We start from the raw sequence: 22,269 nt of genomic DNA on the forward strand, positions 1-22,269 counted from the left end.
TCATTACCCCGCGCTAAACCCAAAAGAATCAGTTCATTTTGAATTGGTACCACGGTATTTGTGGGATGGACTTTTGGGAGGATACTGCATTTCTTCGTGTCATAAAAACATTGTCTTAGGCAAAGCAAATCCGGGAATCTTCATGACCCATAATGCAGTTGACTAAAAGCAAGCACCATATCCTTAAAGTCAACCTTCACGCCGCATTCAAATATGCTTTATACCTCATACCATCATTTATTATTGTACCACCATCATGTCGTCTATTCCTCGTCACCAATCTAGGATGAAAATTAGCATGTGTCTGATGTAGTTTTGAAATTGTGATGTATACCTTAGGAGCAAGGTAGAATCTGAGATAACTGCTTCCTGCCAATTGATACTCAACCAAGAGGGGGACTTCGTTGGAGAGGCAAAGCTTGACAGATTTGGACAAACCGGCGGCCTTGCAGAAGTTGACGAGATATTTGAGAGAGAAGGTCAAAGAGACCGGTTCCGTGAGCTCGATTTCAACGTCCAACTCGGGCTTCTCGACATTGCTGTGTGGTCGCAGAGTGACGGCACCATTTCCAATATCACCAGCACAAGAGAACTTGACACCATCCTTAGAAGCCTCAATGGAAACTATAAAGACAATCTGGTTAATATAATACTTGCAGACGTTCCCTGTGCACACATACCAGATTCAGACAAAGCCATAAGATCAACACAGATTCTCCTGAACTCGGTAGACGGCATGCTGATCGTAGCCGCGTACTCAGTATCAGGAATACCCAAGTGCTCTTGATCGATATCCATCAGCTTCAAGTCATATTCACTCAATCTATCACTCTCGCTGCTCTCAAAGACCAAGTTGAGCACATCCGGCGCGTCCTCTGCTTTAATCGTCAAGATATCCTCGTTACCAGCAGCACGGAGCACTTTCGTCAGGGACGTAAGGTTGAGGCCGAGGGCGACATTGCGATCGCATCGGTAGGGTGAGAAACTCTCTGCCTTGAGCATCATGGATACCAGCGCGACGTGGGAGTTGTCCATGGCCTGGAGGGCGACGCCGGAGTCATTGCAGTCGAAGTTGCAATCTTGGACGAGATCCTTGATAGCATCGACGATCTTTGGTAGTCAGTGTATATTCAAGAAGACATGCAAGAGGGAATTCTACCTTCTTTAGCAGATCTGCTTGCTCGAGACGTGCTTCCAACACTTCATTCTCAGTTAGCACTTTCTGGGCTGAGGAGGCAATTCAAGATTGCAGATGTCCCTTACTCTTGAATTATGCAGTGAATTCAATTAAGGAGTGGAGGGTGAGGTTGGGGAAATTCGAATTTGATTTCAGCGTCGTGTGGTTGGATTCTTGTTTGCGAAGAGAAGAGGAACAGAGAAAACGCGCTTTGGAGGAGAGGACGCGCTTGATCGCGTTGAGTGGAGACGAATTAGGTCAAGCGCGATAATTTCTTTCTGCCTCAGGCATTATAAATAATAAGGCATCAATGGAAAATCAGGCATTTCTCGTTAAAGAAAAGGGGGACTTTTAGTATGTACAAGAAGCTCGAATACGCGCATCCAACGTGCACACAAGTTACTGCGATTGCAATGGGGTCAAATTAAAGTTTGAGATTATATAGAATTTTATTTGGACTCAAATAAAGTAAAATCTACCAAATTGTGTTCATCATCACGATAATTACCACCGCCTTGCAGATGAACTTTAACCTAGGTAGACTATTTGGATGTGGGTCATGTCGCAGCACAGCGTGTATATTTATCACTTATATCCTCACCTATATCATGTTTATATCGCCTGCTCTCAGTGACCATTCTTGTGAGGCATTCTGGATAGCTATGGCCGACCCATCCACCGCCGGGCTTTAGTAACCACCATCACCAATGACGCAGAGAAGCTCTTTAGCCCAGGGCGACATGATGCACCTGCGGCAGATGTGGAGGTTCTTGCTGGTTCAATGCGAGTACAGCAAAACGTGTAACCATTCAAAGTCGTGTTTGGTTCAGGACAATCGTCGTTCGGCGATATCTGTTCTTCTGTCAGTCATCGGCGATTTTCGATGTGCGGCCATAACTTCATGAAATTGAATCTTGCTCTAGGAAATCATGCAGAGGGCAAGTTTCAGAGTAGAGTAACGCGACCGACAATGAAGTCTGGATAGGTCTGCGTTGTCTGATCGTGGAGAGAATGGAAATCGTAAGAAAGTTGTCGTAAGGAAAAGGCATTGGCCATTTGCCAGAAATTTGTCAATAGAGTCTAGACCGAGGACTTCTAAGGCTTCAACATAATATCGTATGTTGAAGAAATCCGATCAGTTCTTTGCAGAAGACACGAGAGAAGTCTAAATGGTAGCATGTCGAAGAAACCGTTCGATGCTTACGCCTTTCGATGATGACTTTTTCGTGATTGGGTAGCTCGTGGTATACAGGCACATGCGGCACAGCAACAATTAGCAACAATTAGCAACAATTAACCCCCAGAATGGAAGCAGGGCGGCGAACATAGATCGTCGATGAAGAAGCCATAGAGTTCCAGCGTGTTCGCCTTCGTCCTCTGGTGTATTCTGTGGAAGAACCAGGTATAGTTCTATGATCTCCATTGCGTACATGTCTTGGCTGTGAGAGGCACAGTATCCATGAACTGGACATCAAAACTTCCATGTTGGTCCTAGAAGTCCTGTGCATGTCAACTCGGCATGTGTGGCGGCATATCGTGGCAAGGACTTGATGCAGGACTCTCTGAAATCTCAAACGGCTCGGAACGTTGCCAGAGAAGGTTCGCTCTTGCGCGTCGTGTCCCTGTATGCAGAAAAAGGAGGAATCGCTGCGAAACGTTGGAACAAGGTCTCCTATAGGAGTCGTTCTGCGTCGAATTTTGCCTTTCCGGCCGTTAGAGACGTTGAGACATGTGCTTAGGAATCGGAATCTAGAGGTACCGACTTGGTTCAAATCCTAGAGCACAGGGCACTCTGAAGGATTCAACTCCCCCAATATTGACACCTGCATCGTGGTGCATGATTGACTTATCGGACAGGCCGAATTCTTATCAAGTTCTTGAAGTTTCAAGTCAGAGCTCCTCTTGAATCTTCACGTGTTGTTAAGTTGCGCTTAGGTATCGACCGGTCATTCCGGCTTCGACAGCGATTTTGACGTGAGGCTATCGATAGCTTCACCAGACCTCGTCGAAGTATCCTTGACTATAGCTCAGACAGGCTTCCCCTTTAACGCACATGAAGAATGAAGCCGACGATTCGACCGTTGTGTTTTTGTCCTTGTTGAATTTGCCCTGGTCGAGAAGAGTTTAGATTCGAGAAAGGGGCAAATAAGCTATCGAGAGTTGAAACTCGTGGAGAAGGCGTCGCTTGTAAGGTAGTACCGATCGTGGCGAGAAAAGGAGAGAAATCGAGCTATTGAATATTGGAAATGAATTCGTTGAGAGGGTAATTTCCAACACACCCCACATTCTGCTGAAATCAGAACATTTGCAGAGCACGTACCGTCACCACTTCAGAGCTGCTGTTCCGCACGTTCTTGAGATTCGAATGTTTGACGGGGCTCTGATCATTCAGCGTTCAGGGACGACCCAAGCAGCTGGTATTTCCGTAGACTGAAGAGTAATTTCCACAACTCCACAGGACCACAGCTCACGAGCTACTCGGTGATCACCGCGCTGGACGTTCACAAGTTGAAACAAATTTCGAAAAGCTTTTTGTTCAGCCTCAGCTCAGTGCGCAGACGGGAAACGACATCCGTAATAATTCTAGACCATGGTATTAACAGAACAAAGAAATATCATGATGCACTCGCCGCATGATCCCTAATAGTGTAGAATGTGGAGAAGAAAGTCAAATGAGGTTTTCTTGGCCTGGGACTTCTTCTCTACGAGCCTCCTATCGATATCCACAATCGGTACCAACGACCCGACTAGGGCTATTTGGAATGCTGGAGGCTATTCTAGAGCAGCGCGACCCATTACAGAAATGGTCCTGTAAGCCACCGATGGGAAAGCCGCTGGGAGGACGGAATACAAGTCTACTCCACAAGGCTGAACAAACTGTAGCAGTCTAAGAGGAACGGACGAGTTAGTCACAGCCGCACGCTCGGAGCATTTCCATAAATATCAAAGACAAGAGGGTTCACCAGTGATGAGAGGACCAGTCGGCACAGAGACACCAGCGACGAACGAATGGGCAGCAGGGATGAGGTGTGCATCTGCACGATATCTGTCCCTGGCGTCTTCTCTGATCTCAGCCCCGACCGTTTCATGTTTTCGTGGCTTGCCGACGGCACAGCACTGCCAAATGTGATGTGATTGCTGAGATGTATGTGTTCGAGCTTGCCTGGCCCGGCAACGAACGAGACGGCGGCGGCGGTCGAGTCAAGAGGGCAAGTGAGTGCGTGAGCAATACGTGATGAGTGAGTTTGTGATCTGGTTGTACCGTACAGTACCGCACAGTCAGTACCGTACTAGGTCGCACAACGACCACGTCGGGTCGATTACTGGAATGGTGATGCCTGCTTGCGATCATAGAAGCTCACAAGCTCCCAATCGTCGACCGGTGTTCAAACCACGCACACGATCTGCGGGATCCCTGGCCTTTCAATCTCGTTGTATGGCCGGCCGGCTCTGCTTACCTTAGGTAAACATGCGTAGGCGACATTAGACGGACGGCTGTACTGGAGTCTGCTAGTCTGTAAAGCTCTCCACAAATGCAAATCAAATGCGGACTGGGCTACTCCCACCTGATTGGTCGTCGGTGGGGTCGCACCTCACCTCACCTAATTGTACGAGCGAGAGCCGACAATTCGAATTCTATTTCGGACATGGCTGTGCTCGTAGCTGCCCTGCATACCACCTCCACCAAGACCACCACACAGGGCGACGACCACCAACAACAGATTCAAGCAAACATTAATTCCGAATCATATCATGTCAAGTGTCGACTAAACCTTATGTTATCCCGACCCCATCAGCGCTGCGCATTGGGGCTCCAATCAAGGAGATTATTCAGAGCCTGTCATAGGTCACATCCATTGTTTCTTAATTTGGATACAGAGATCCGATCTGATCTGGAGATTCTATGGACATCAAAGAAGATAGAAACATAGAACAAAAAAAACTCCCCGCGGATGGTAACCCGCCGTGCTAAGTGGCCGGTGCTGGAGGTTCCATCTGAGCCGCCCTCTTTCAATTTTGCACCCATTTGTCCAACCCATACCCAACAGCCCCATTCAGCTCCGAAGTGTCACTTTGTGATGTGAGATGTAATGTGTTAATCTTTTTTTTGAATAATTGAAGTTGATGTTCTGAATCCCTGAAGCCTGATCCTAAAGAAGGGTATAGAAGTTTCCCACCCAAAACAGTCCCGGTCTGATGTGGACCTGGGACGAACGTTTTTGAACCAAACGAATGTTCTAATTCGGACGCCGTAAAATCCCATCCAAAAATGTTGCGCCTTGCAATGCATCGTGATCCTTGTTGCCGTCTACTCCTGCTGCCGCTGCCGCTGCTCCTCCTCCTCCTCCTCCACAACCACCACCACCGCTCCCTCATGAGTTCCTCCTCGACTTGCACTTGTCGTGAGCCATGTGGCCGTTTCTCGCCGTAGTGCGGGTAAACTCAGCCCCGCAATTGGGGCAGCTTGACTTCTGAGCTGCTCCAGACTTCTCTCGCTGATGGCGTAGTAAGTTACTAAATGTGGAAAACTGGCGTCCGTTGCAGCCGTGCTCCCAGCACTGTGGCTTAGGACGGCTGTGAACCACTCGTACATGGTCGCCGGACTCGGATGAGACCACCTTCGGGCTCACTTGCTGAGTCCTGTACAGTGCTGCCTGATCCGGAGCTGAAGAGAGAGACAGTGAGTGTGGACGGCCAACATATGATGCTAGGCTGGGTTGTTCACCATTGGAAAACGGCATAGAATATGCTGGAGCTGAAGTGAAATCGTTTGGACCCCTTGAAGAGCTGTTAGTGAACAGATTCTTGATCCTCTAGATGGGAGAATACTTACATTGTAAAGACTGGTCCGTACATCTCTGAAGGTGGCTGCTGGTTGAGAGGTGGTGAGTATGGCGTCAAGAAGTTTGTGCTTCCCAACGCCGGTGAGTTCTGTAGAGAGTCTTGTGATAGAAGAGGAGATGGAGTGAGTGCTCCTGGGTATTCGGGAACGGTTCTGGGTAGAAGATCTGGCGAGCCAGCCTGAGATGACAGGTAAGGGTTGCTGGTGTTGCTCGTCGATCTCTCCCTCCTCACTCTCGTTTTCGAGTCCCTTCTCGCATGATCACGCTGACGCTTCAGTTCTCTTTGCTCCGGAGTAAGGCTTGCTCGAGGTGGGCTTGAAGAAAGAGATCTCGCATACATAGGCATGAGTTTTGGTTCATCGTACAAGTGCGGTGTTAGTTGTCCTGAGTTAAGACCCTGATTCGCATGATGTGGCATGAACTGTTCATGCATCTCGAATTCTAGAAAGTGTTAGTATCTTTGAAGTTCAAGATGGAAGTTGCGCAACTTACGAGGCCATGTGTACGTGTGACGAAGACCGCCGTGCATACTGGCATCAAAGCGGTCGTCGAACTGCTGAATTCCGAGAGTACTGAGCATTGTTAGATGATGAGAAAAGATGAGACGGGATGAGATGATTTCTACCTCATAGTTGATGGATTTGAATTGGAGCGGATAGATCTTTGATCGCCGAATGGTTGATGTTCGACTCTAACTAAAGGCACCGAGTCGGAGTGTTCTTCCGTCGACGAGATGAAACTCCAGTTCGCATCCAAGTCGGTTTCTGAAAATAGAGGAAACGGAGTAAACTGTTGTTGAGGAGCTGGGGCTGAGATAAATGGTTCTGGTGAAGTTTGGTTTTGGTCCAGGAAAGTAGGAGGTGAAGCGCGGAAGTCCGAAGTGGGATGAATGCCTGATGAGGATAATGATCCACCCGGTTCGGCTGTCGTCGATGAAGAAGAAGACTGAAGGTTTAATCCTTGGAACTGTGCGGCTGTCGACGAGAGATGACTGTTCGACCGTGATCTGCACTGACGTGAGTCTTGTGTACTCATATAGTTATTCTCCATCAGGTCTGGGGGCTGTGGAATGATGACAGCGGCACATACGGTTGCTACTCGAAATAGACAAACAACAATTCGTCGATGGAGGATTTACGAGTGGTTATAAAACAACGAGAAGATGTTGACGCAGGGAAGTAGCAGTGCTCTGAGAACAGACGATGAGGAGAGGACCTATTTTGGATGTTTTGACGGATTCTTAGAGGCATAAAGGTTCATGGCCCTCCGCCTCAACTCAACCAAGGGAAACAAGGCTATAAAGTACCTGACCCATGCCACTCGAAGGCGTTGGCTGTGAACGCCATTGGGTAGATCCGAACATTCTGAAGGATTTCCATCCCTGTCGTTCTAGTCTCCCCTCAAAGAATATCGCGCCAAACTGACCCTCCCGCTCTCTGGAATTTTGGCACGTCAAATGTCCTAGCGTGATACGGCAAGGCTTCCCAGTGCGCGAACAGGCTCTGTCGATGTCTACGCCGCAGAGGAGAGCAGTGCTGGGCCACACACGCCGGTGCGTGGCATTTGAGATGCGGTGCCGTAGGGAAGTAAGTCTACGATGACCGTCTCTCTCATCCCGTGCACCTCAGCTTACGAGACGGATATCACACTTGAGTGAGGGACACGAGGACGAAAGTTGTACGGAGAGACAGAAAAAGACAGGACAGGACCAGACCAGACCAACCCTGACTAGGAGGACTATTGGCATGGACAGAGGAGGACCCCCAGGAAACTTGTGAAATGAGCAAGGAGAGTTATGAGAACCGTGCTCCCTCTTGGCCGTTGCGCTGCAAGAGAATGCACGGCGAGACAGACACTAGTAGCAATGGAGATGAGGTGGGACGTTGTAGCACGCCGCCATCCAGTCAGAGACAGGGTCGAGGAGGTCATCGTGGTAATGAAAGGGAGAACGTGGTGAACCAGGCCAGCCAGGTGAGTCGTTGTGGTGGTGGCAAGTGGTGGTAGCAGTAGCAGTCGCACTGTACAATACAAAGTATTATTATTGAATGAATACTCAAAGGTCGGAGCTATCGGATTAGGACGGAACTAGAGGATGTAGAGGCTTGTAAGGTGTACTTCCGTCCGTACAGCAAGGTAGCAGGTGTGAAGCCCAGGTGTAATCACTGTACAGTACTGGTTGCTGCAGGCCACTGGCGGTGCAGTGAAGAGGACTCAATGAGGGTCTCAGGAAGTGGCAGGGTTCCGGTATGGCTTGTGGCTCCATGAATGGGGAACCGACCCATGAGCAGCCACGGGAAGTACTTAAAATTGGCAGCGAACCACACCCAAAACGATGTATCTTGCCGTTGCCCTCTCACTTACTGCACCTTACTGCACCTACTGTGGATTCGCCCCAATCCACTTCCCTGCTCCGCTCCCGACCAGCGCGAGCGCGGTATTGCAGATCAACCACTGGACTGTGGACTGTGGACTGTGGCATTTTGAGTTCGACCTGATCCAGTGAGTGTCCATGAGCATGGGCCCGGATTCCGACAGACAGTTGGAAATATGCGACGGGCTTTTCCAAGAACCCACGGCCCCAAGATCATGAGCCAGGATCTTGGTGAAGTACAGTACAGTAAATTATGTTAGATTGTTTGCATCCACGCCCCAGGCGACGGAACCGTCATCCCATCGCAATCCCTCCATTTCCATGATCGAGAACGGCCGGCTGATACTCGATGGGAGATGGGCCCTCCCGTTATGATCGTGGATGTTCAATTGCCAGAGTCAGAGCTCCATGCATGGCATGGCAGCAGTGTGCCTGAACCGTAACCACACTCTTCGCACCACACCATACAGCGGAGTTTCAAGGTACCCGTGTTCCATTAGACTTCTACCTGGACTTCTGGAGGCACCCACGAAGAGGCTTCTGTCCCGTTCTGGCTGCCTGCATCGGTGGACTGATCGGCATCAGCGATTCAGTCTGGCGAGCACATCACATCACATCTTTCGAGGCCGCCAGGTGAGGTGGGAACAAGCACGGCGGAACATTAATGCTGCTTCTGGCATGATGGCATCTGCGTGGGGTGGGCCGTTTGTGTTGCTGGTGGTGCTGGAGCTGGGTCTTGGTCATGGTCATGGTCAGGCCAGCTGCTGCGCACAGTTGTCAAGAGAGCTCAGACATGGCATCGTAGGGCAAGTTGTGTCGATTTCCGGGACCTGCCTTGGGGAGCTGCCATTTTCGGACACAAGCTGAGCTCTGAAAGCTCTCCCTAGGTCTTCCTAGGTCTCCTCACCTACCTGGAACCTACGGTACCTGCTCTCCCTTTTGCGACTCTGGAGAGCTTGCGCCTCGCCCCCCTCACCGTCACAGGGTCTCGCTCACCCATCAAACCACAAACCACTAACCCCAGAAGCAAAAACAAGCTCCACCACTCCATGATTTTCTCTTATCCGCCGGCCTATCAAGTGGCCGATCTCCAACGACCTGTCTGGAGGCCGGTACTCAGATACAAGCCACACGATTCGAATAAGATTTAAGAATGATCCAAAAATAAACGTCGGTCCCAGGCACTCTCAGGCACCAAGCCACGATCTGACCAGATTGGGAGCCCTAACTGCGAACCCGACCTGGCAGAAACCGCCCGAGGGCCACAGCAGGATCATTAAACACAAGAGAGCATCTATGGCGTAAATGGCTGAGGCTATCTCGATAAACCCACCGATTAGCAATCATCATGCAGTCTTCTTCCACGGCGACTCATACAATTCGGATCCGACAATGTCGGGTCGACGAAAGTCGCACTTACTACTCACCTATTCGTTCTTGTTCAACCACCCTGCAGAAGAAGTACGTAGCTATGCAGCGACGAGGTAGCTATGAAGAGTCTAAAGCAACTTCTCCGACGGAAAGAAACTAGAAACAGCTTAGCTGCCCGCTGAAATCAAACAAACGAAATGAGATCAGTCTGTAGTCTTTATCCCCTCCCGACTCCGAGCCCGTGCTACCCTTTCCCCACGAAACTTTTCTCCTGGCTCCTGCATGCGGCCCATATCGACCAGGCAAAGACACATGTAAGGGCATGCCATGCATGGTTAAGGTCTCGACGGTTATCCTGAGCACGACGATGATGGGTGATATGAAATAGGTGAGGGTAACGTTGTCCATCGGTACCACTCTCCCAACTCCCATTACTACTCACCTGCCCAATTCGACTGGCACAGGACGGTCGACCAATCAGTACACGTGTGGCTTGTTCTCCCTCGAGGAATTTACATTCCTTCTCCGGGTCCTCCCATCTCTGGTGTCACCACCAAATTCCAAGTGTTAGGACGTTTCAGAAACTGGTGTGTACTACTCTACCCGCCTCACGGCACATCCATCCCTATTTCAAATGCCAAATTCCAATCCTAGCCGTCGATGTCCCGCCGTGAGACCGACATCGTGCGCGGTGGTGGCTTGATCTGTTGGAGGAACATTGCAGAGGGCGGCCTTCCAACTGGACCACCACACACGCGGGAACGACCAAACCAGACGGGGAGAAAGTGGGTTAGGGGAGAGGAGGGAGGGTAAGGTAAGGCTGTGCTGTGAATGCGGCGGGATGTTTGATCGACCAAGTATGTGCTTGGCTTCTCATACAGAAAAGCAACCTCCACCAACTTGCTGCTGAGCCATGACCAAAATAAACGAAACCCATTCTGCGTCTGCCAGCAAGCGCGCTGCTGGCACGCGGGTGGGTGTGCCGTGACAGCCAATCTGGGGATGCGAGATATCCGACTTGGGGACGATCATTTGTTCGTTCTGGACGAGGTTCACTTGATGGCCTCCATTGCGAGACCACTTCTCTCGTATGAAGAGATGAGTCGTAATCCGTTATGTCAAGAATTCTCCTGCTCGTGAGCTGTCCAGGACTCAGGACTTCATTTCGAGAAAGGCACAGGTGGAACTACGTCTCAAATAGCGTCACGGAAATCCAAGATGCAATGTTATACACCATACAAATGTACTGCCGCGCACCTCGACTGCATATCTCCTGAAGCCCGAGACACTTGCTCACAGCACAGCACAGCACAGCACAGCACCCAAAATCTCCAATGACCTGCATCCAACATTTTCCAAATCCCTAAGAAAATCTACAACGCCCCAAACAGTTCATGCGCTGAGAACTCAAAACATTGCTGTGCCCAGCCCAAGCATGGAATCAAATCATCAACCAAAGAAAGAATTTCCCGCATTTAGCCAGAAGTGCAGCCCGCTCGCTCGTCATCTCTCACCCAACCTCCGCAAAAGATACCTGGGTACATTTATTTATATATCATCAAAGACAGATGCCGATTCGTTGGGGGCCATGACCTGGACATGCAAACGGCCCCCGACCCTCTCTTTATGTCAAAAACTGCTGACATGACAGACATCTAGTAATATGGAGAACAACTGGCAGACGCGTGACGACTGTTCATTTAAGATTGGTTGAGTGCTACGAAGTGAGAAGTCCACTTACATTGATTGCAAATACGGCTTTGCTGCGGCGGGGCCATTTTGCAGCTGAACCGTGCTCTCGATGTCTGTCTGGTATCTTGATTCTTTGCTAAACTAAATGGGTGAATTTTTCTCGCCATGCCTTCCATGTGTACTGCCATTGGAGGATTATGTCGCCTGAAAGAACTCCTGTTGTGAAAAAATCCCGAATCCACTCCTTGTTTGGTGCCGAATGGCAATGCTCTGTTCCTGCTCCCAAATGCGCTCGATAACTCCGCAAATATGTAAGCAAACTTCTCCATGCCCGCCGATTGTCAAGGAATCAAGAGGAGGATAGTACATCAGTTTCAGAGTCTTCCGTGACGAGCCTTGAATATGGCTACCTTGTCGTCGTAGAAGAGAATCTCCCGAAGTCGAAGCTTCACCTTGGACCGACCATCTTCGGAGCCGTCGTATGAATCGGTGTCTGAATCGTCATGATCTGAAAGTTCGGACTCCGTCTCGTCAGGGTCGATTCCTGCTGGAGCGCCCATGGCTGTTCCGTTGTCGTCTTCCTCCTCCTCGTCATCCTCATCGTCGTCGCTCCCGTCCTCGTCCTCGTCTTCGTCCTCTTCGTCGGTCACAGCACCGCCAGCGCCTCCATTCATCGCACTCGAATGACTTTCCGTCGTCCCATGCGACTCATCGTGCGGTCGATTCTCCAGAATCTCAAAGCATTTGTGTGAGATGCCCATGTAGCACAGTTCCACCTCTGGTCGAAGCACAATGACGTCGACAACTTGCATAGCAAGATCTCGGGGGTCAAATGCAGGTGTAACATGGTCAGCAATATATGGAATATTCAAGGAGCGTAAATGCGGGACTTGGGGGAGTCGTTGAAGGAAATGATGCTACAAAGATTAGTACATTCGACCGTTTATACCCTTCAGGGTGGACAAAGGAAGTGGGGAAAACATACCCAATCTTTATAGTCAATAGCAATACTCAATTCTCGAAGACTGCTCATGCGGCCACTGGTAATAAAGTTGAGAACATCACGATTGGGCATCCATGATCGCCATCGTGCACTGTCCGTAGCGCTAGTAGGGCTTCGAGGTATCCTGTCCGAGCTGTCCAGCATCAATCTCTTGAGACTCGACCGATGTCGTTTCAGAGGTCCTCGATAGATGGCATCCTATTGATATAAGCATACAGCCAAGCCGATTGTACAGTAACATCTAAGACCGGACTTACAATTGTGACAGCAACAGTGCTGGACCGCTTTCGATCCTGCAAGAAAAGAGTTTCGAGGGTATTAGGTGCGAGGGTCTCTTTCAGGAAAGAAATCAAAGCTGGAGAGGCGGCATCGGTATGGACTTTCCGAAGATTGAGGTGGTATTGCATATTAGCTCCATGCTTCGTAGAGTGGGTGGGCCCAAGCGGGGATGGTTGAAAGTGTCGTCGAAGCATAATCCAAAGTCTATCATGCTGGGCACAATCGAGGATAGTCAAATTTGTCAGGACCGACCAATCGAAGGCTTTTTGGAGAACAGCCACCGACAATGGTATCCGCTCGAGCTCTAAGGTCTGTAGTCTCAATTTACCTTCGAGACGCTCCCTGTCAGTAGACTTTGCTTCGGAAAAATGTGACGACCTCTGGCTGTGGGTATGAGACCGCCTCAAAGGTGGTTCTGCAACGACTTCAGGCTGTGATTCTGCGAAATGATGCGTAGCTGTACCAATCTCATGGGCCGAAATCAACGCAGTAAGTGAATCAACGTCGGACTGTGCAAACTCGGCTCCTGATGCAGTCAAGTGAGGAGGATTAAGATCCAAACCATTGGCATCATGTGTTGCAGATCCAATGCTGAGATCGAGTGGAGAACTTGACGACGACAAAACCGCCTCGCTCAACGTGGTGCTGTCTTTGCCGGCCCATTCTTCGTCGATTGAGTTATTCTCTAGGGCTTCAGGAATGTGATTGAGCAAGACATCGTTATTTTGGGTTCCATGTTGCACGATACTCAAGACCTGCCCATGTTGAGGTTCTGGTATAGTGATGGCAGTTGCAGGTAGAACAGCACTTCTTTCCTTCTTCTCAACCTTGGGTTTCTGCTTTTTCCGAATATCAAACACTCGTCCTAGCAGAACGCCTAGGACGCCTCCCAATCTTCTCTCACCAATCGTGCTTGCTCCTGGCCATTGGGCTTTGTGGTCAACTTGTTGGAGCTCAGGACCATCCCAGGCTATAGCAAAATCGCGTTTAACTGCTTTTGCAGATATGCCTACTCTCAATTCGCGAAGACGGTCCTTTGATTTAGATATTAAGACGCTCATCTCATCCAGATAATCTAGCTCGTCAATATCGAGTACAGAGAGACTTCGCAGTGCAGGAAGTACGCTGAGTGTGGGATACTCCACACGGCTCTGGGCGTAGGAAAGAGGCTGAGAAAGGTTTTGCGAACTCGGAAGAGCTCCAGGTGGGATTGTCCATCCCACAGAGGTCATAGTACTCCCAGCAAGCATTTGTGGAGTTGTGCTGGCCCCAGAATTCGATGCATGGCCGGAAGGAAGATTTCCTGCATCTGAATTGTCGTGCCATCGAACCCAAACTCGCTCCAAACGACACTCCTGGTGTGGATGCCTATTCTGCAATGATGATAAGGCAAGCCAGACGTCGCGGAGCACACCGGTAGGCATATCCCATACGAAAGTCTCGAGGTTAACCATCCTAGCTACAGCCAGAGCGACAAGTGTTCCAAGCATCTTTCCACTTTCTTTTGTAATGAGGTATTCTTGCACCCAATCTGCAGGACCATTTCCGAGAGAGAACTTGCGTGTAAATTGCGGATATTGGTTTCCGAGACGTCGTTGACCAGCCCCGGAGCCAAAATTAAGGCTATGACTGCATTCTGCAATATTTTGACTGCCACAGTTTCCACAGGTGAAATATTGACCTTGACTATGATCTGTGAATACATCTCCCATGCATAAAGTTGCCAATCCATATGTCAGCGCGTCAACGCCCGTCCTTGGATCTGTAGTCGCATGTGCGTCAGGCCATACTATATCGAAGCGCGAGTAGATGTGAGGTATTGCGAGGTTGTGAAGGGCGGAATGAGTAAGAGCCAGAGCTGTCAAGTCGTTTGTATGGGTTACCTGCAGAAAATGATGATTAGTACTTGATTTGCTATTTGACCTTTGTGATGGTACCTCTTTCACAATCTCCTTGAGTACATCCATGGGTAGGTCCAGTAGTCTCAGGGGACCCTTCTTCTCTACCACAGACGCCCATTCTTGCTCCTTATCCTTCAAAAGGCTGGATATCTTTGTCCGTGGATCTATGACATTCTTCCTGACGATGTCGGACATTACGGATGCTGGGGTACCCATTTGGAATCCATCAGAGTCGTCTGAAAGGTCGGTCGACTTCATGCTATTCGTTGGCTGTGAAGCTGCGGAAGTTTTGGGGATAGAAACCTGGTGCTCGTCGGGTTGCGAAGCTGTATCACTGAAAGCAAGTTCAGGACTAGGCACGCTGGTCGTCATGGTCTACGAAGAGAAGGCGTGGTTGCTATGAATTGTGTTTCGAAGCTTGTGCTCTCCCTCGCGCCGTTCGAATAATACACATGCTTGGTAGGCAGAACCACCAAACTAGTGCACTTGAGATTGGGGATGTCAACTTGGGAGGAAAGACTTAGATTGTTCCTGAGATAGAGGAGCTTTGTAGGATATAGCTGGAGATTCCATCAAAGTGCTGAGGATCTCTGGCTCGGTAACAGACAAGGGTGCTGCGCACGGGCCCAGCTTAGTCGGAGCCGCCACGTGATCTAAAGTATAAACGCCGTGCATGTTGCTAGGTTTTGCTTGTACGGGAGTTGGTAGTGTCATGTAGTTGACGAGTTGACTGTGAGTGTAGATTTATGAGGTTCATTGTAGAGCCGACCTTGGACCGCTTCTTGTACAAGTTACTTGGGTAGTACAAAGCCCGCCGCCAACTGTAGTTGAACAAACATAGAGCGAACCAATGGTTTATGATCAGATGTGCATGTTTTCACGAGGTTGAGTAAGCTTTACTTAAAGATTCATAGAGGGTCAGTCCCAGCAGGTAGTTTAGATTCATACTTTCCATCAAGAGCCCTTTCAACTTTTGCATCCAGATCAAGGCAAAATCCCTGCTGTTGCAAAGATCGTGATCCGTGCTGTAGGCGTCTGGTATTAATAGACTCAAATATTGAAAGCTATGAGGATTCCTTTTTCCGGTCCACGGGCGGCAACTTTTCGTGGGAAGAACAAAGAAACTCGAAGGGTCCTTCTCCATTCCTAAAGACTTGAAACATTCCATTGCGAACCGCATCGACTTGTTGTTTGATTCGTATAGATTGCCACCAAAAAGAGGCGCATGATTTGTGACGGGCTAGCTCCACCGCTTAACCCCTGGCCGCAGGTGGAATAGCAATGACCTCGCATTTCTGGAACTTTATCGTAGTGAAATGACGACCGCGAACCCACCCTTTCCTGTGAATTTGCACAAAGAGGGACGTATTTAGCTTCCGCTGCTCGTGTACAGCAGACGAGCAGCAATTTACGAAGAGATCGCACTTGTTCGTGAAGCTCGCTACTACATTGACTACTGAGAGGCAAAGACCCCGCCATCGCCAGGTATATCAATACGATCTCCATTTCGAAGAACGCCCCGAACTTAATACATGATGTCTACAGTTCGGAACCCCTCTCGACACAACATGTCGTCCCGATCCCGCCCAAACAGGCGTTTCAACAGTGTTCAAAACAGTGATCGAATATCGCGAAATCCTTCTCGAGCGCGAGCGAAGACAATCAGCTATACCGATGCGTATACGTTTGCCCTTAGGGTCGCATACCTTCACCATCTCTTGACGCCCAAAGCGAAACGAAAACAATGGGTTCCCGCACCGAAGCAGCCCAAGCCTAGGAAGACTGTGATGATTGGAGATCTGGTGCAGGAATTTTCCCTAATCAAGGACTCGAAGAGCGCGAAGTTCCCTCATGGGTTCATGTCACCACTCGAGAAGCGCATGCAGAATGTCGTGGTAGGATCGGAGAGGTTGCCAGGATACAATGACAAGGCAGTCAAGAGGACATTCGCTGAAGCATATACAGCGTTCACAGACCCTGGATTCAGGAAGCGCATGGACAAAGAAAGGCGAGTCGAAGATCTGGTCTTAATCTTCTATTCGAAGGCCACCGCTTCATTACAAAAAGGTGCCGCTCCAGATGACGATTCCTGGAAAACTCTCGTGGACCGCCACGTTGCTCTTTTCGTCCGCTTGATCAGCCAGACCTTAAAGGATCATGGTAACGACAAGGACAAACCTGAACTTATGAGCCGTTTGGCGACTTTGGAAAGTAAACTCCTGACATTCGACCAAGATTTATACATCGATTCTGGAGACGGACCTGGCGGAAGTACTATTGAGGTCGTAGTACCCCTCAGTCAAGATGTCAAGGATATGCCGATGGTTCAAACTGTGGCAAGGATTTTTGGTCTAACACACTCACAAATCCAAGGCGATATTGACAGTAACAAGAAGACTTGGACCGAGGAAGCTGCACTTGCGGATCTAAAAGCATACCAGCATTGTCTGAATGCAGGAACCAAACGCACACTTCGCAGCGAAGATTTTGATATCGAGGAAGCATACCAAGCATGGAAGAAAGCAGAAGGTCCAGATTTATCCCAGATGATGTCTGAGATATTACAGGCCAGACCAGAGCTAGTGAAGTCTGTCTCTGGATCGAATAAGCCACTTCCTCCTGTCATCTCGTCAGTATCAGCCAGTGAAGATCAGGCATACTCGGACCTCGCTAGAACCATTTCTAGCCCAATCGATCAAAATGTATCATACGCATTCGACCAACCCGTAGACATGAGTGGGTTGTCCCTCGAAGATGACCAGCCTAGTCGACACTTTTTAGAGGAGTCCACATATACTTTTATTCCATCAGAACCTCGAGCTTATTACAGGGCAATTCTAACTCATGCCATGATATTCGATCAATTGCATGCTCCTCAATCGTCGGAAGGAGTACCTGGTAGTCCTCCAATATCAAAACAGTCCATTGAATTGCTCACGGAGATATGCGTTCGTTGGCGAATTCCCCAGTTTTCCAGACTCGTTTTGTTCCTGGACGTTTCTGCGCAGCGATTCTTAGATCAAGAAATGGGACTGGAAGAACTCGATGCTGCATTTGAGTTTGTGAAGAACCCACCTCCCGAGACGAAAAGATCAAGTGCACACTCTCACCCGACCAGTCTCTCATCGATCGACCAAAGCCATTGGACAATCCAAGACTTCGCCCTTTATCGTCAGGTGCTGTCTAGCTTGCATGAAGGCCTTCTTCGTGATGTGTATGATCTACTCCAGCACTGCTATGAACAGAAACCACCTTCTCCAGGTCCTGTGCTGATGGTATTGGAGACTCACATAGAAAGTGACCCATCTTTTACTGTCGGCCCTGGAGAGCTTGAAGCATTCCAAGCACAATTAGCTGAAGGGCTTCATACCAAGGCTGCAGCGGTCTATAGAGGTTATCTTGAAGCCGAAGTGCCACAGAACCAGGAAGAGTGGCAATTTTATCATGTTGTTCAACTTGGAAAGTCAGTGGTCAAGCTATGTGAACGAATCCAGAAGAGATATCGGAAGAATCCTGAGATTATGGGAGTCAATCCACTCACCATTCTGGTTGAGACCATGTTCCCCAGCTTTGAAAATGACGCCCACGATCTCATCCAGCGTATCCTTCATGTGGCTCAGACCAAGAATTCGGAAGTTGATTTGCAAGATGGGTTTGATCTTTACAGAGAATTGGTTGAGATTCGTAGCATCCACCACGCAGCTCTTCCGGAACGACCATTCGCGTTTCACATTGAAGGTCTTCTTGCGGACTTTGTCTGGCGATGGATTCGCGTGTCCGAGTCGAAGATGGTAGACCTTGTCGACCAGGCCATTAAACAGGACCAGTTCCAAGTCAGATCAGAGCATCCCGAACAGCCAGCTACAGATGATGAACGTCACAGCGTATCTATTATAGATGTTTTCCGGCTGTTTAATCAGACAGCAGATCAGATCTTCCAACTCAATTGGGATGACGACGTTCAATATGCAAAGTTTATGACTGCTTTATCAAAGTCCTTTGGCGTTGGTATTGCGAGGTATTGTGAAGTCATCGAGCAAAGGTTCGCCAAAGAGATGGATCGACTTTCACCAGCACAAGAAGCTGCTGCTGCACAGACTAAGCAAGAGAAGTGGATGCAGCTAGCCAAGGACGCCTGGAGCAATAAGGAAAAGATCGAACCCTTCCAATTCTACCCAGAGGTCAGCTCACTCCCTCCCATCTATCTACCTTGACTAATTTCGTTGTGTAGTCTTTTGTGAAGCTAAACAACATCGAGTATGCCGTGCAACAGCTCGATGTACTTGAAAAAACTATGAACGTCGATGCGTGCGCTGATGTTATAGCTAAAAATGCACCACCGAAAGATAAACAGAAGCGGCCCTCGAAATATGTCTTCACCATCAAGGTTGTGGAGGCAGAGGAGCTTAAGGCGTGTGATCCAAATGGAACTAGCGATCCGTATGTTGTTTTAGGAGATGAATACCAGAAACGCTTGGCCAAGACCAGAGTTGTCATGAGAAATCTCAGTCCACGTTGGGACGAGTCGGTCGACATTACGGTGCAAGGACCCTTGAACATCATCGCAACTATCTGGGATTGGGATACCTTCGGAGACCACGACTATGTTGGCCGGACATCACTCAAGCTGGATCCTGCTCATTTCAGCGATTACATGCCGCGGGAGTACTGGTTGAATCTGGATACCCAGGGAAGATTGCTCCTCCGTGTAAGTATGGAAGGAGAGAGGGATGACATCCAATTTTATTTCGGAAAGGCTTTCCGTCTGCTGAAAAGGACGGAGAGAGACATGATTCGAAAGATCACAGACAAGGTATTAAGTGCTGCCCAACATCGTTATTTGTACTGATAAGGTTATTAGCTGTCCCAATATATCAATGCCTCCTTATCGCACGAAGCACTGAGGCACCTGTTGTCTCGAGGAGGCTTGTCTTCCGCTGTGACAAATCTTTGGAAGAGTAGACAATCAGTCGCACCGGCGCTCACGCAAGTCGATATCGAAAATGCGTTGAAGCCACTGTTCAACTATTTCGATGAGAACTTTGCCATTATGAAGCAAACCCTGACAGATGCTTCTATGGTTATGGTCATGACAAGACTATGGAAAGAAGTTCTCCTTGCCTTGGAAGGACTACTAGTTCCACCTCTTTCAGACAAGCCATCCAGCCAACGACCACTTACTCAGCAAGAAATGGACATTTGTTTCAAGTGGTTGGAGCTACTCTTTGAGTTCTTCCACGCCCGAGACGAGGAGACTGGAGAGGCTATGGGTGTGCCGGCAGATGTACTAAAGTCACCAAAATATCACGAATTGGCTTCTTTGAATTTCTTCTACTTTGATTCGACAGACAACCTCATTCGCACATCAGAGCGCATGGCCACCGCATCAGCACAACGGGCTAATCAACAGCGGAACCGACTTTCAGCACCGGCAAGTCTAGGTGCTTCTTTTGGAGGATTGATGGGTGCCACGTCAATGCGAAGATCAAAAAGTATCATGATGAGTCGAAATCTCGGAACCATGAAGAAAGCCAAGGAAGAGAAGAGGAAGGAAGCACAAGCCGATCCAAGTGATGACATGATTCTGAGGATCCTGAGAATGCGACCGGAGGCTGCGAATTATCTGAGAGACAGGAGTCGACAGAAGGAAAGACTGGCTGCGGCAGCAGCAGCTGAGATGATAGTGAGGCAGAGTCTGGCTGCGGGTGGTCCACAATTTGGTCGGAACAATCTACCCAGGCGTTAATTCGTTGCCTTGTGATATGCATTGCGAAGGTGTTCCGGGAGCGTAGCATGTGGCGAGCTTTGATGGATTAATTGGCGGCGTTGGAAGAGATACCATATCTTTTATGACAAATGAATGTTCTGTTAGAGTAGTGGGATGGATTACTGTATGTCCTCGAATACGATCATATTCAACTAAGTGATTTGAGTATGAAGTGACTTTGCTTGATTCGACTTTTCCAAGCTCAATGTTGATATATACAAGCTTCAAAAGACGCGTCGTAAGAATGTTATGTCTGCTCATCATATATAAGCAATAGCAGTAGTACACAGTATACCTTGAAATTGTCCCTTGATTTGAGACAAGTCTTTTTATCATCTTCCTTTTGACGATTTCAATCCTGCCAAAGGACATGTTCCAACAAGTCGGAACAATCAACGAGTCTACACACCCGAATCGTTACACAGAAGCTTGGCATATGCATCAAGAAGACAATTCTGCCCCACAACATATGGAGGAGAATGTCGGTCACGCCGAAAGGTATCATCCCCGAGTCATTGTATAACACGATCGTCTGCTGAATGGATCATTTCGAGGTCAACTCACGGCGACCTGATACTGCTGTACCCCCACAAAATTTGTGACAGCTTGCCACTCGGCATTTTGAAGATACGACTCGAGCAAGTAGGATTTGCTCGCTGAAAGATACCCACGAACGGCGCTGCAGGGCTTTTATCCACAGGCTTGGCGCAAGTAGGGTTCTTTGCTATCCGGGCTCCGAACCTGACCAGTCCCAAAGACCGTTTGATGGAGAAAGTCAAAAACACCGAAGCCGCAGCCGCCAAAGTTGGTTTCCACTTTATTCTGTAACGCCCAACCAGAGATTGGGAGAGATCTTCTGACTTTTTGCGGAGCAACAAGGGCATGTCCATGTCCCACCTTTTTTGTGTCCCACAAGACTCAGCCCATCTCTGAACCAGTCGTTTGGAAAGCCTGAGGACGACGGGAATTCCTGGTCGCAAGGTCGACGAAAACGGCTCAGCCAAAAGGTGCACACGATGGGATCTGAAACGGTGACAGGTACAGACTATCTCGATGTTGACATCATAAGGGTCAAGATCTGATCTGGAGAAGGATTATGATCAGAAAAAGGGGGAGGGGAGGAGCGCTGCCGCTTCCCTCTGTTCTCAGGGGGTTGCTGATCTTATTTATACGGCACTGTAAGGGAGGCCGTCCGCGAAACTTTCACGCCGGACGTTGGTGCTGATCTTTGCCCCCTTGCTCGTATTTCGAGAAGATCACACTTTGATTCGCCTATCTGAAGAGTTTCAGCTTTTTGTGGCCCGCTGGGTGATCTACTCCGTATTCTGCTTCCCTGTGCGCTTCTCGTCGGTCGGTCAGTCAGCTTTCCAAGGAGGTGATATCTGGGGAAGCGGTGACTGGAATGGAAGAAGCGTTCGAAGGAATGGTATCAAAACATCAGACACGATGATGTCTTTTTAGGGGTCCTCGAAATTTTAAGTTGGGTATCCTTGCCTATTCAGATCGAGATACGAAACTAATCCTCACATGACCCATTTCCAGAAATCTTTTCTTCTTTTAATTTGATTAATTAGGAGGGGCAATCATTTCAGTCCGCTGTCGAGTCGCCAGCTTCACTTTCCTAGCCACTCAGCGCTGGCCACGGAGGGATTGAACCTTACCTTACATATAGAGTGCAAGGACAGAGAGCTTGTGCCCGACATTCAACTGTTCAAATGTGTGCTCCGCCACCATATCGTTGTGCTCGAGAGACAGGATGAACCCAGGAAGTGAGGCATTACAACAATTGTGTATTGGGTTATTGGACCACGATGTTGGGTGTTCGCATGCGGTGATTGGGGCTGCATTGAGCAATTTGACTCTT

The 22,269-nt window shown here is 48.9% G+C and overlaps 5 protein-coding genes across 5 annotated transcripts; 2 read left to right on the forward strand and 3 right to left on the reverse strand.

Moving 5' to 3' along the window:
* Positions 1-53: 53 nt before the first annotated feature.
* On the reverse strand, positions 54-1,394 carry LY89DRAFT_607274 (proliferating cell nuclear antigen). Its single transcript, XM_018210451.1, has 5 exons — positions 1,264-1,394; positions 1,160-1,200; positions 681-1,110; positions 335-624; positions 54-281 (listed from the first exon to the last, which is right to left on the reverse strand). Coding segments are annotated over exons 1-5 (780 nt in total). The 5' UTR covers positions 1,265-1,394; the 3' UTR covers positions 54-263.
* A 4,156-nt stretch (positions 1,395-5,550) lies between these two features.
* On the reverse strand, positions 5,551-7,071 carry LY89DRAFT_728701 (uncharacterized protein; the record flags this gene model as incomplete). The annotated part of the gene is made up of 4 exons (XM_018219288.1): positions 5,551-5,956; positions 6,012-6,462; positions 6,514-6,593; positions 6,647-7,071. The coding sequence occupies 4 exons, from the start codon at positions 7,069-7,071 to the stop codon at positions 5,551-5,553; spliced, it is 1,362 nt and encodes a 453-aa protein (XP_018076931.1).
* Positions 7,072-9,241: 2,170 nt separating this feature from the next.
* Positions 9,242-10,417, forward strand: LY89DRAFT_714346 (uncharacterized protein; the record flags this gene model as incomplete). Its single annotated transcript, XM_018218124.1, has 3 exons — positions 9,242-9,853; positions 9,978-10,077; positions 10,152-10,417. The coding sequence occupies exons 1-3, from the start codon at positions 9,698-9,700 to the stop codon at positions 10,415-10,417; spliced, it is 522 nt and encodes a 173-aa protein (XP_018076932.1). The 5' UTR covers positions 9,242-9,697.
* Positions 10,418-11,829: 1,412 nt separating this feature from the next.
* On the reverse strand, positions 11,830-15,010 carry LY89DRAFT_574788 (uncharacterized protein; the record flags this gene model as incomplete). The annotated part of the gene is made up of 4 exons (XM_018208761.1): positions 11,830-12,372; positions 12,441-12,656; positions 12,716-14,620; positions 14,675-15,010. The coding sequence occupies 4 exons, from the start codon at positions 15,008-15,010 to the stop codon at positions 11,830-11,832; spliced, it is 3,000 nt and encodes a 999-aa protein (XP_018076933.1).
* Positions 15,011-16,059: 1,049 nt separating this feature from the next.
* LY89DRAFT_680713 (uncharacterized protein) lies at positions 16,060-20,537 on the forward strand. The gene is made up of 3 exons (XM_018214127.1): positions 16,060-18,819; positions 18,870-19,451; positions 19,500-20,537. The coding sequence occupies exons 1-3, from the start codon at positions 16,207-16,209 to the stop codon at positions 20,382-20,384; spliced, it is 4,080 nt and encodes a 1,359-aa protein (XP_018076934.1). The 5' UTR covers positions 16,060-16,206; the 3' UTR covers positions 20,385-20,537.
* The last annotated feature ends 1,732 nt before the right edge of the window (positions 20,538-22,269 follow it).

The sequence above is a fragment of the Mollisia scopiformis genome (assembly GCF_001500285.1).
Source record: "Mollisia scopiformis unplaced genomic scaffold LY89scaffold_3, whole genome shotgun sequence".
Classification (NCBI taxonomy): Eukaryota; Fungi; Ascomycota; class Leotiomycetes; order Helotiales; family Mollisiaceae; genus Mollisia; species Mollisia scopiformis.